At 44.9% G+C, this 14,005-nt stretch overlaps 1 protein-coding gene across 1 annotated transcript; it reads left to right on the forward strand.

Annotated features, from left to right (window-relative positions):
- Positions 1–6,307: 6,307 nt before the first annotated feature.
- Positions 6,308–13,515, forward strand: T265_03082 (hypothetical protein; the record flags this gene model as incomplete). Its single annotated transcript, XM_009167487.1, has 5 exons — positions 6,308–6,362; positions 6,401–6,531; positions 10,190–10,357; positions 10,506–10,646; positions 12,582–13,515. 5 exons carry the CDS (start codon positions 6,308–6,310, stop codon positions 13,152–13,154), a joined length of 1,068 nt encoding a protein of 355 aa, XP_009165751.1.
- Positions 13,516–14,005: the final 490 nt, after the last annotated feature.

The raw sequence follows: 14,005 nt of genomic DNA on the forward strand, positions 1-14,005 counted from the left end.
GGAAGGACAATGCTCTGCGTCTATTCAAACTCAATCACGTTCACTATATTAGCAAAAGACTTGTCCAATTGGCTACCAGTTTTGAGTGTTTAGATGCCAGTCAACCATGGCTGGCGTACTGGATGGTTCATTCGCTGAGGCTGTTAAACTTTACTATATCCGACGAAACTAAGGCGCATCTACTGGCATTCCTGAAATCCACTCAGGTAAGTGAGAACTTCTTCCATGTTCTGGTTGCGGACCGTCTTGCAGCTGCTCTCTCTCCTAACTGAAATACTCGTGAATTCAACAAACAGCAGCTCTTTCCGAGGGGATGTTTGCCATTAGGCGAGAGAATGGTTTTGGTACCGTAGTTGTATTGCAAAATTGTAGTGATTTCCAGAAAAATGTTTTTAAAAAAAATCAAACTGAAATGTTTTCGTCGCATGCCGTATCGTGTCTGAATTTTAAAACTCCGTAACCTCTACATTTCGGAGTAGACTCCATTGTAACCACTGGGCAGACCTACTCACTTCGACATGGCTAGACGTGGCAGGGCGCACTGAAATGCTAAACTCTCTTTACCTCTATTCATGGGGATATTCGGATAAAGTAAAACCACTAAATGCAATGAATGTAGCTTTTTAATGCACAGCCTTCTGGTTGTTGATTTCACCCTTTCTAGAACTCAGTTAATCGATGATTTCAGATTCCTATATTACGTTCACATGCCACTCTGCCATCTGCAGCAAACCATTCGAAACGTGTTAGAAGTGAGTTGCTTTAAGGCTCTATTTTCAAGACCTACCAACCAAACATGCACTCGGAGAGTCGTGAACCATGTCAACCGACTTGCATACACAAATAGCGCTCGTGTTTATTGATTCGGCCGGATGAGGTAAGACTCTTCTACTGCGATCTACTGTCATCATTGAAGGTCGTCATAGACGATCCAATATCAGGATCCGAATTGTCCCCCCAGCAGTAGGGTGAAGTTCCGATGAATTGTAGGACGAAAAGAAATTGCAGGTTTCTTTGCTGAATTTTTGGATATGCTTTGCAATCTTAACAGAATCCCCTTTTAATTGAATGTTGTGTTGTTCACCCTCAAGTCTCTGGTAACCATACTCCTCTGTTCATAGGTTTCCATACCAGTTTCCCTAGAACAACGAATGGGCAATGTGATGCAAAGAATACTGTTTCCTCTTATCTATCTATTCTGAAAAAATCCTTGCTCTCCTATGTGATGCGGCGCCCGGAAGAATACACTATAGGTCGACGCATTTTTCCGGAGGTTCTGGGGAATGATTAGCCCGATTGGACTGATAAGAACTTCTGACGATTATGTGCCCAGTTTGGTTTACAAGCACAAACTATGCCCTTTCTAGAACCTAATTGCCGACCAGTGGGAAATGAAAGCTAAACCATGAGAATGTGTCGAATACAGGGCGTGCAAAACAAATTTAGAGAATTTTATTTGAGTGCATACAGGGACGCCATTTGCTTCATAATCTTTCCATTTTGGTGAGGGTTCCCAGCTACCGGTTGGGTCAGTTTTTGGCTCCGCATTCAGGCAGACGGCATGCAGGGCCTCTGAAAATAATTTCCCACGTCACAATCAGTCCACTTGTGTTTCTACCACTCCAAATCTTGGAGCATAAGGTTAGTGTAGGTAGATGGTCTTTAGTTATGTGTAACAGTGTAGGTAGTGGTCTTTAGTTATGTGTAACACACGATCGAGTTGGCGCAACTTTTGTGGTTGTATCAAACTGCCAGTCGATCGACAACTGGACGTCCTGTACATATAACATATTCTAGCATAAATTATGTGATGCGGCCACCGCCCGTGCTCAGTGCTAAGCAGACAACGATAAGCAAAGAGCCATCTATTTTCTGTACAAGCGGGCTGTTTTCCACATTTTTACAACTGCACCAGTCGTGCTATGGCGTTGTACAGCCTTTTTCCACCGAAAGGTCAATGTAGTGCCAATGTCACAGATGAATCCATTGAGTGAGCTGCCAACGGCCTCTCCCAATCCTAGAGATCCGTTAACCAGAAGCAGAAATGACAAAATTACCAAGAAGAGATGTTTAGTTGTGGGTTCCAAACTGACTGGTTGCACCCCTCTAATCTCGACTTGGAACCTTGATCTTTGAGGGTGCGAAATGCGCCTACAAACCTGATGACTGATTAGACTAAATTACTTACTACGTTTTGCTTGTTGAAGGGTCCGCTACAAGCATCACGGTTCGATAAATGACTGTTATGGAGACAGCAGACACCACCTCTTCAACATCCTCATTTTTAATTCCCTCTGAAGGCTCTACAGGAATCGAATGGCCATTTAGCCGATGTACATTAAACCAAAAACAAACTAATTGCTGCTTTTCATCTAAGCGTACTCTCCATTATAACTGGTTCTGATTCGGTAATCTCAGAGTTGACATTCACCTCCTTAATGCTATTGAGCTTCGCCTGTCGATCGCACGAGTAGACAGGAGGGTAAAATGCCTGAAGAAAACTACACGTGCATCATGTCAGGGGGTGTTGACCTATCATGAGTCTTGTGAACGCGTACTGGCCAATTTTTGGTCCTGACCTGCACCTGTTGACTGGCTTGTTCCATTGATTTTTGCGCGAGTAAAACATCCATGTTCACAGTACATATATGTATTAACTACTGTATACTCTGTGCATCCATGGCACAGGTAATCTTGTGATGCGAATGAGCCCATGGTTTAATCCGACTCATTCTGCCCACTTATTCGTGACGAGAATGTTGGAGACAATTCAGACCGTTGGTGTCTGATCTCGTGTATGTTGAACTAACAGCAAAGCTACCAGAGGATATGTGTGGACAAGTGGGTAAAAAGATGGTTATGCTGCATATGTTGGGTTGTTGTGTCCTATTTAGGTAATTTCTTCACATCGCGTTCCTAGTGGCAGCATGAGGCGGGCGTGCGTGTGTAGGAGTGGTTGAATGAATACAACACTTCCTGTGTGGTCCTTCGATCCAGTGATGAAACTGGAACACTTGCTGTCAGCGTTTGGTTCAAGTTACTGGGTGCAGGCTCTTCGGAATGGCCATTGTGAAAGAGAATCTCTCCTTTCTTTTTCCCTTTTGTCCTTAGTTCATCCTAAGACCCCCTCGGAACAAACAGCTATTGTTACCAGCTAGAACAGGGGCAACTGTATTTCATTTCTACCCTAGAGTATCACAACTTCGAGATGGTCTCGCAGTCGTATATCCGTAGTGATAGCTGCATCGAATGTGCAGACAGAACCAAGGGGAGAATATTTTTATTACTTTGATGCACTTTTCACTTAGCATCCAGAAGGCGGTTTTGGAGGCGGCCCCTACCAGTTCGCTCATTTGGCAACAACTTATGGAGCCACCAATTGTTTGGCAGCGCTTTGTTGGAAAGATGCTTTGGATATCATCGATCGTCCAGCCTTGTTTCACTGGTTACAGAAATTACGTCAACCAGATGGATCTTTTGTGATGCATATCGGTGGCGAGGTCGATGTCAGAGGGGCTTACTGCGCGGTAGCTGTTGCGAAACTTACTGGACTGTATCCGGCCCACCCGGAATTATTCAGTGGCACGGCTGACTGGATTGCAAGCTGTCAGGTGAAGACTATATTACATCATGGAAACCATTTGTAATGTGGTTAAGCTTATCGTCTCTTTTTATCGCTCTGTTTCCAGCTCATGTGGGGTCGTTACATCGTTCAGTTGGAAATATGCATAGCTTGCAACTCAAGTCGTTGTGCCATCATTAGTAGCCTGTGTAAACAAATTTCTTGCCGGATGCCGCTGTTTTCACGGATTCAAATTGCAATTAATCAAGTACTCAGTCAATAAAAAGTTTAAGCATATATATTTGAGTTTGACGTCCTCGGTGGCCTCGTTTTTTGCATTCTTAACCATAGGTGGTATATTACAGCCGGTTTCTGCATTTATTTGCCAGGACCTGATCGATCTAGCTGTTTTTTGAGAGCAGGAATGCAAAAAGCAGACGCGTTTGCCATTAAAAGAGATGCTGCAGGATAATCACGCTAATTTGCTGCGATTTTGGGTCAGGTTTGACTTATTGAATTTCTCTTCGTAAGAATAGACGGTGACTTCGATCCGTGATGCCTCATCGACAGCCACGCCATTTTGTTGAAAATTGCTTGTAGGTCGTTGATTACTGGGATGCACTTAGGATTGAACTGCACAGAACAAAATTAATTTCTGCTCGTGCACTTTGCTTTAAATCACTCTGCACCCAATGCGACTTTGTCATGCAACACAACAGGTAATTCTAGCTTGCATTCTTTGGAACATACCGAAGTTTTTATTGCATCACCCCACATTTTTGTTATCTTTATCTCCATGGCGCATAACTACATTCTACCATGTGAAATTTTATGGCAACACGATACCGAACCAGTGTGGTGTAAAACAAAATGTAACTACCTGCATTGTCGAGCGTGAGAACCATATTCGTTATTTCTTCTGTTAGCGATGCATACCTGTTTTGCCTGGTTGGTGAACTCAGCTGAGTGATCTGTACCCCAGCTTTCTGTCATCCACCACTGCTTTCATCAGGTTCGTTGATCTACTGAAACTTGCGTAACCGTTGAACTACCGTCTTATGTCATCATCATAATGGACAGTATGACATCAATGATGAACACTAATGATTCACTGCCGTACAACCATGGTTTATTTGAAAGCCTTATTGCGGAGAAAAGAACGAAGATGGACAGGGAAGGGACTTAGTGCCTACACCTCCAGACACTCGTTCAGGCAATCTGGACAGGAACTGACAAGAACGTCACTGACATCAATTAGCAGCCATACCTTGCAGCGTTTCCAACCAGGCGCACTGGGGATAACGCGCCCCCCCCCATTATGGTAGGCGAGTATCATCGAAAGCACCCAAACGTCTCGCAATCTCTTTCATACTCCTCTGCCAGGTCAAGGGTTGGCCACCTCTCTGCTCCCACTACTCTGAATTGGGCATGGAAAAGAGCACTCTCCGGCAAACGGTGGTTAGGCATACGCAACACATGGCTCAACCAAGGCAGCTTCTAGTGCTGGACAAGTTCTTCACTGAAAATGCTCGTTGCACAACCGAAAACCCGCTTTCTAATTGCCTCGTTACGGATTCGCCGACACCAACCCACATCTCCTATGGTTCTGAAACAACGATTGTCCAATACCTGAAAATGTCTCAGATCCGCTGTTCGAACAGCCCAAGTCTCACAGCTATACAACAAAACAGCCTGCACTTTAGCTTGATACACACCTCTCTTGACATTTTGAGATATACCGTTTCGATGGAATACGTGTCTCAAATTAGAAAACGCGATCCGAGCCTTGCAGGTGCGTGCGTTGACCTCATCTATTACACTACAATCGGAACTAATATAACTCCCAAGATACATGGAACGCTCCACAACTGAGTATCTCTCCCTGGATCTCAAATGGCGTGTTTGGTGACTACATATCCAGGAGCATGACCTTACACATTGTAGGTGCAAAGTGCATACCAAAGGACGGATGTTAGTTGGTTCATTCAAAACCACCCGCACCTTATGTTCGCAGACGACAACGATATCGTCTGCATATTCCAGGTCAACAAGGTTTCTGTCGTTGACTATTTGAACACCGGAGTTTTGAAGACCTTCCATCGTTCGTCTCTTTATTTCATCGATCACGAAATTAAATAGGATTGGAGAGTGCTCACTTCACAACTTTAAGTGCCTCCCCCTGGATTTCACCCCCATTCTTTGAACAATGCGGGTGGAATGTCATCTGGACTGGAAGCTCGGTGGTACTTCAGTGTACATATACGGTCATAAACCTCCGATGTTGTAGCGGATTACGCGTTCATCTTCCCGGGTTCCACGTCAACCGTGGGCTCCAGGTGAGTGGCAGCTGGTAGCCTTAATATTTTTCTCGAAGCATTTGGCCCACCGGTCGAGGCGCTCTTTATTAAAAAATGGCCACACCATTCTGCTCCTTGATTGTTTTGCTAACAGGAGGCTTCCGGGGAGCCGTTCCGCGTATCAACTGATGAACTAATCTTTGAGCATTCCATACTTCTAAGGCCTCTGCCGTTTCCTTGGCGTTCCGCGTCCACACGCACACTCACTTTCACTTGACCTCTGAGAATTCGTCACGTCAAGGCATGATCCCGGCCGGCTGGATATTTCTCCGAGATTTGAGTAGTGCCACTGTTCGGTCTGATATATAGTGCTTGAGTGAGCTTGGTAGCGCCGTGCCTCAAGCAAAACTCTCAGCACTGTACAAAGAGGTGGCGTTCCCCTCCCAATATGAACTCACATCTGATGCTGGAGCATTTGGAAGAAACTCCAGAAGACGATTCCAGTAAGCTCGTCTAACATCCGGATCTGCCAGTCTCTCAGTTGCCAGTCTTACCTTCCTTGACCGGCACAAAGCCATGTATCCCTACCATCCGGAACTGATGGCAATGTGTTCGTGGCCGGCACTCCGTTTGAGTACAGCATGTGGCCATACGACTTCGGCCACTTCGGAAGTAAGTACAGCCGAAGTGGCCGTTCACCAATGTCCGTACGTACCTTGCCCAGTCCATGTAATCCACCCATTTGAGTCTTAAATGCGCTGAGCCTGCGCACTTGTGCGTTCAGATCTCAGGCATCTACAACGATATCTGAGCTTTTAGCTCACCGCAACAGGACATTCAGGGTGCCGTAAAACTTGTCTTTGATGGTGTCACAGCTTGTCAGTTGGGACGTAAGCAGACACGATAAACAGACACCAACCAACTTGCCGCTTGTTAGATCCCTTCACAAACGTTCCCAGACCAAACACACAGGCAACTATCAACGGGTATCCAGTCAAGCAGAGATCCTTCTGTGTGGTGACTTGGGAGGATACCGATTCCTGCACACCCTCCCACAGCAACCTGTGAATCGCCAGAGGTGCACTGCCTAAAGCGACTAGAATGTGATGGGGTGGTTAGTTCAAACGCTGTGCTTGCATCCTGAATCCCGGTTTCCGTCACACGGCAAGAATCAATGCTAAGTGAGCCCAGTGTGATAGCAAAGGCAGCTTTTTGTCCTGCTTGGGAGTGAGGCCATTGAAGGCGGCCAGATAGACTGGATGTCGAGAATTGAGCATTGATTTCGAGATGTCTGAGGATGCCGCCCAAACGTTGCCTGCTAAACCGATTTTGGGGGAACAGAGTCATCATTCCTAACTGCTGGACCGACAGGTAGAAAGCTTTTAATGTTGTGGGAAGTGAAGGAAGAAAAAATGTGAAGGAGACCAGAGGGAGGCATCGCCTATCCGCCCTGCAGTATGCAGCGAGTAAGGCGGCCCGGCAGATGGCGCCATGCGACGGCCGATGTGGTATGAATTCATTTATATATGTGCAATTCATTGTTGTACGTGAGGTGGGCTACTGCTTGGGTGCCCACATCTTGGCAGGAGGACCAATATCGTTTTCAACCAAATCATGGCAGCAAGTCAGTGGTGCCTGGCTGGAAATGGTAGTACAGTAACAATTTTACGGAACTCGTCCTCACGCATGTACTAACCCGCAAGCTTGAGGACCAGGTGACTGTTTTCGTTGATGCTCTAACCCGGTATGAGAGACTCTGTGGATGTCGCAGGAATGCCTCCACTATATTTCAGAAGATTGTGGAGGTTCTCAAATCATCACACTACGGTAAGGTCCAGTCTCTTCGTCACAGACTGTCCTGTTTGGTTTCCAAGTACTCAGAATTATACCAGATAGATTTGTCTATCTCCTTGATGTTGACAGCTGGTCCTCCTAGTTCTCTTTTGTGCCGCACACTATTTATTTGATCCCGAAAATTGACGGTCAGCCTGCTTAATTGAATATGCTGCGCGAAGTACCGTCAGATATGTCTATTTTTCTTCAGTTTCTCAAGCTTGTAGTGGTTTCGACAACGAAAATACCTATGGCTAAGCCCATTCTTATACAGAAGGCTTATTCGGGTTTGAATCCGAGCTCAGTAAAATCAGTTTATCATGAAGAACATAGGCACGGAAACTCGGAGATGAGTTCCTACCAGGCTGCTAAGAAAAAGCACAGCTTATTCGAATAGAGTTTCGTTCAAACCTATTAGAACTGATTCGTTTATGTTACGTTGGCTTATGAAGGCAATACGGTAAACTGCAGTGTTGTTGACCGTCCTAGTTATGCCTGGAAAGTTGACGAAATGCGGATATTCAGGAAATCATAATGTCAGCTGATAAGTTTCGTCATAAATAAAGCAGATGATTGTTTCCAATAACACGAAGAATGTATATATTTTGTTATCGTGTTTGGACATTAGCAGTGAGTGATTCGAGTTCAAACGGGGGCACTCAGCACCATACTAGTAAGAATTCCATATTATTCATTGTCCACTATTATTGTGCTTGCACTGCAAGCCTCATTGTGAGTTGCGTATCAGGAATAAAGAAAAATATGCAAGTCTCTTACTTTGTTTCTGTTGGGAGAAGTGGTGCAAAAAAACTACGCCCTTTCTTTGTTACCTTCGTGATCCAGACTGACACATGTGGAAATCCCAGATAGACGGTAGAATGAATCAAGAAAGCAATTAGTAAGTCCAGAGTAGGTGTGGTGCACCTTAGCTTATCGGCCACTTGAAAAGAAGGCAGTAAAATTGTTTGAGCCGGGTCCGTGCTCAAATCCGAAGACTTCTTCAGCATAATGGTATGCTCGGTGTGGTTTCTCCCAATTACGCCTCTCGATCGGTCCATAATACCTCCGTGCTAGCCGATTGTTCTGAAAAATTCTTCAATACGTTTTCTTATTAGCTTTGGTAAATGCTTGTCGGATCGTTGAGGCGGATAGCGTCATATATAAACGTAGTACATTGTTCGTATGGTTGCTGAAAACTCTCTGATAGCTCACAACCGCATTCGCCCTCCTTGAGGCTCATCAGGTGGACGCAGTCCCCAAGTTTCCCTCAACCTTTTGTTTTACTTGAAATCAAATTGCACACAATATGACGAGTACACTCATTTGAGTGTTGAAGTTCCCGATACGGAAACTTAAGTCACGCGTGGGTTTGACGATCCTGAATATCAAAACGAAGAATTGAGTTCGAAAGTCTACAGTACTATTTACACAAAGCTGAGCGAAGGTACACAGCAAACCTCCATTATCCACGTTCGTGGCGTCAACGTGTGCACAAGTCTGTCACTGACTGGCACAATACAACATCGGGATCCGCAAATCAAGCAGCGAAGAGCAGTAGTGTGGGTTGCGGTCATCCCTTCAGAGGCCAGTCCCATGATTCTGATTGGCAGTGCGATCACCCGGAGATCACGACAATAAGTGAGGGCAGGCTCAGCAGTCGGGACATGAACAACCATGGGTAATTAGGTCAGCTGAGCACGTTCACACACATGCACATGTTAATATGCCAATGTCAGAGGGCCTAGCCTTTGCTGCAAGGTGAATGGTGGGTACAGGTGCGCTAAACAGGTGGGGACCAAAATTATATGGTGTTATTATCATGAGGTCAAGTTAGGTTCAATGGCGAGTGTATTGATCGGGGAAAGCCTTCGTTTTGTAAGTGGTCTTGAAGTGTGGTTTTGAAACAGAGCTGCTATCATCTGGAACCAGTGACATAGGGATGCTTCTACGGTTGTCAAATGAAATTGACTATGAATAGATAAGTTGCATGAAAGCAGTTTTCAGCTGGGAAGCGCTGGTTTGGGATGACTGCTCCGAATGAGCGGAACTGGGGCAATCATTGCTACTATTAATAGACACGATCAAATGGAGCAAAGACAACGTAGCACGCCACGTAAACATAATAACTGGTCTCAACCTGGTTGTCAATTCGAGGAACAATTTATCTTTTTAGGGAACAAAATCATTGTTTTCACAGCTGAAGATGGGGCTTCACCAAAACACGATACGAGGAACGTCATGCGAAACCCTACCTAGGCACCTAAAACATGGTGAAACGATTGGAATACTTTGTCGTGGTGTATTTTTATGATCCACCTGTTTTTATTACAAGTGATACCCCATATATTTCATGTGGTGAAAGCCACTTGTGCTCCTTTTTATTTTTTTTAGTTTTCTAGCCCTGGTTCACCTAAGGAGTCATGTTATTTCGTCTTGAAATGTATGTAGCACTCAACCCTGAACCGCTCAGTGTTGATTTGATTCTTCATATTGGCAGACTTACGAAGGAGGTTTTGGTGCCCAACCAGGTATCGAAGCTCACGGAGGCTACACCTTCTGCGCCGTAGCTGCCTTGTGCCTCCTTGAACGACCCGATTTGATCGATATCCCTCGCGTGTTGCGCTGGCTTGCACATCGACAAATGGCCAGCGAGGGTGGATTCCAAGTGAGTTTTACTATTCAACACTGGGGCTAGTCGATATCGTTCGTCTTAGTCTAAACGCTTTGTTCGTCCTCCTCACACCTGTGAATACACTCTCAATACAGGATTTCTCCATTTGATCTTCTGTTTTTCCATTTCATTCACTTTACAGGGTCGTACCAACAAACTTGTGGATAGCTGCTACTCATTCTGGTTGGGTGCCTTATTCCCAGTTATAGAGGAGCTGCTAGACCTGTCAGATGATCCTGCCCTACTTACTGATGAAACTCTTTTCAACGCCTCCGCCCTGCAGGTAAGCCCGACCTTATACTGCTAGGAACATCCCTCCTCGTTCTGTGTGGCGAATGCCAACCCACATGAAAGCACTTGTGTGTAGATCTTTCAGTCGAGCGCCGCCATTGTGACGATCGACAAAAAGATAGATATGAGGAAATTGTCCTGCAGGATCTGTATACTAGCGCTCAACTGTAAGTCTGACTGACTGAGAGTTTTTATCAGAATGTTTCGTCACCAGAGTAGTAAATTGTGCATTCATTTCACACTAATGTCCTTAATCGCCGTTATTTATGGAACAGACTACTTTTATGAGAGCAAATTGATGGAATATGGCCAGTTGACTTTGGTTTCCCAGTGCTTTCAGATAGGAGGAACATCGTGTTCGCACACCATTAAACCGGCGATTCTCGACTATGGAAAATAATTATAGGAAGACTTAGCAGACCTTTTCAGTTCGAGCATTGTATACTGTTCATCCAGAATTTGTTACACAGAGTTTGTGTGTAACTGACAGGCAATATACAGCAACAGTCCTATCTAGATAAATCAGCAACTAGTCATTGCCCTCTTATAGAGCGTTCCTAGTCTTGGGTAACAGATTATATGGAAAGCTGGCTCAAACGCAACCACCTGCACTATTTTCCCAGCGAAACCATTAAAAGGAAGAGACATTGACTTCCACGAGCATACACTCAGTCATGAATCCTTTTCAAAACGCTGTCCCTCTTTGAAGCGACGCTGTTGACCGGTCCCGCCAGTGTAATGGAAATCCGTATGTTACTTTGTCTTTGAAACGGATATTTGGGGTCTTGATAAAAAGAGAATAAACAGAACAATGGAATGGGATTCAAGCGTGATCTACCGATGAGCGCGAAGCAGTTCCAGCCCCTTTGAGAATGCAAGTGCGTTGTTTTAACGCTATCATCGCTCGACTGAAACCATTTTTGCCATTAAACGGTAGGGGACATCGGTCTGGTGGATTGCAAAACGGGATAGTCGAAATAAAAGGATTTAAAATAGTCCATGTGATTCATGATTTGGCCTGGTACCCCATTTACTAGTTATGGTAGCAGTTGTCTGCGAACCATAACAGTTCGCACCCACATTCAAATAAAACATTTGTCCTTTTTACACTGCCTTGCATCAGTTTGAGTGTTGGTGCACCTTTCATTCCCGTGCCTGAGTGTAAGGCTGTGCAAGGACGCTTCTCAACCTTTTGTCGTTAATCACGGTTTTGAAAAACCTATTTGCTGTTTAAATTAATCTGATAAGGCTTAATTGACTGAGGTCGTGACCCAATGGGGTGGTGGGTGCTGGTAATCGTTTTCCGGTGAATTGCACCTCGAGGGTCACAGCCAGATTTGGTACCCACCAGTTGCTCAAAGCTGATGTCCTCGAATGCATTGCAACAGTTTATCGGGGCTTCTACACACTCGTTGCGGTGTTTGAGGATTGTCATCCGTTCAGCACTAGGAAAATGATGTGAGAGAAATCGTATGTTGTGAAAGCCCTGTTCTAACGGATTTGTAATGGAACTCCTTTATTGACATTTTCGTTCGTTGACCTACACCAACGTGGAATTTAACGAAGTCTATCGTCCAACTGTGACTTTGCACAAAATTCTGCTACTTTGGGCGTGTGTTTATCGAAGGAACATCAGGGAAACCAATAACCCTCTCCAGGTGTCTACCACATCAGTTAATTTTTAAAACAAGAATTGTGGCAATTGGTGAACGATGGAACTTGCATGTTTCTTCTCATACTTCTGTCGGAGCCTTCTACGCAGTGCAACTGATAGTCTTGGCGTCCTTCTGTACTTAAATGACCATTTTGTCTCATTCCTTGCTACTTGAGGACTGAGAATTTCAAACTCATTTTTCTACGTGATTTTGCAGTATTTTTTCTAAGTAGGATTCAGGTAATATTACCTTTTCTTACGTTTTATTTCCAGGAATACATACTCCTGTGCTGTCAAAAAGTTTCGTACACGCGACCTGGCCTAAGTGTTCCTATCCCTGGAGATGCGGAGAAGGGGCATCCAGAATTAGGCGATTGCCGGGTTGAAGGAGATGGTGGTTTGATTGATAAACCGGGAAAAAATGCTGACTGCTACCACACTTGTTATGCTCTTAGCGGACTAAGCATAGCCCAACACTGTCCCCGACCTCGCCGCCGTCAGCTGCCGGCCCATATCTCCAATTCACGATCGTCTTCGTTCGTCTCCATCGGAAAACCCAGCCCCGCCCCGCTTGTTGAAATTTTGTGTGAAGAACTAGACAATGAACTGGCCGATCTGGATCCTCTGCACAATATCCTTCACGATGGACTTGGTTATACGCTCACGTACTTCGCACTGCTAGACTCAGGCAAACCTTCTGAAGAAGCAGCAGAGCTGGCGTCTAAAGCGGTCGAAAATTGTCTGACACCGCCCCGAAGAGTTATCACTAAATTATGTCCAGTTTCCATCCATGATATCGGTTCCCCAGACCATGGACACTCAAAACACACCTGTGTAACGCCGTGATAATCGGAGTATTTTGGAGAGGCGATTTATATTCCTTGTCAACAGCCCACCTGTCTTTCTGCCATGTATTATCAAAACATTGTGCTGTTATTACGTGTCCGTACCGGTATGCTACGCTTTGGATTAATCAACGCAGAGTGACGCTTTGCGGCTTATGCTAGGGAGAAATGAGGAATTTGTTCTTTTTGTGCAAACTACTCGTTGTTTATCTCCCGGTGCTGCAGTACTTTGTCTTTCTAGGAAAGGCTATTGGAGACCATTCATCGTTCTTTTATTTCGAAGGGTTGATTATATGGTGCTTAGGCCAAAAACAAAGCGAGAATATAATTGTTTCCTAACTACAACAAGCTCGTTTATGTTTTCAGAGGCAGTCATTGCCAATAGTTAAATGGGGAGAATACTGATCGTGCAAAGTCTCTAGGACTTTTGTTCGGACAAACTATTTGAGAATCCGTCGTGCGTGAGCCTCTTTTCTATTATTTTGAACTAAGTGCCATATAGGACAACCCATATGTACGCAGCCTCTCAGTTGCTCTATTGCGCTTTGCTAAAATGCACTAACTAACGAGTGCTCATCGTGAAGAACCTGTTCCCACACGAATGGGATTGAAAAAGACATGTCCCGATGTAAGATGCCTTAAGTGTAGATATTTTAATTACGGCCCAACAGGTATTCGTGTGCATCCAGTTCTCACTGGGTTGAGTTCCGAAGTCCAATGCCTCAAGGTCGCGAGACCAGCTGGCCTCTTGGAACGGCTGTGTGCCGCAGCATTATCTTACTGGAATATCACCCCCGGCCCATCACCGGCAGTTAAATCACTCAGCTGTAATACCTTTCTGGTGCCTAGCTG

This window comes from Opisthorchis viverrini, assembly GCF_000715545.1.
Source record: "Opisthorchis viverrini unplaced genomic scaffold opera_v5_42, whole genome shotgun sequence".
Lineage (NCBI taxonomy): Eukaryota > Metazoa > Platyhelminthes > Trematoda > Opisthorchiida > Opisthorchiidae > Opisthorchis > Opisthorchis viverrini.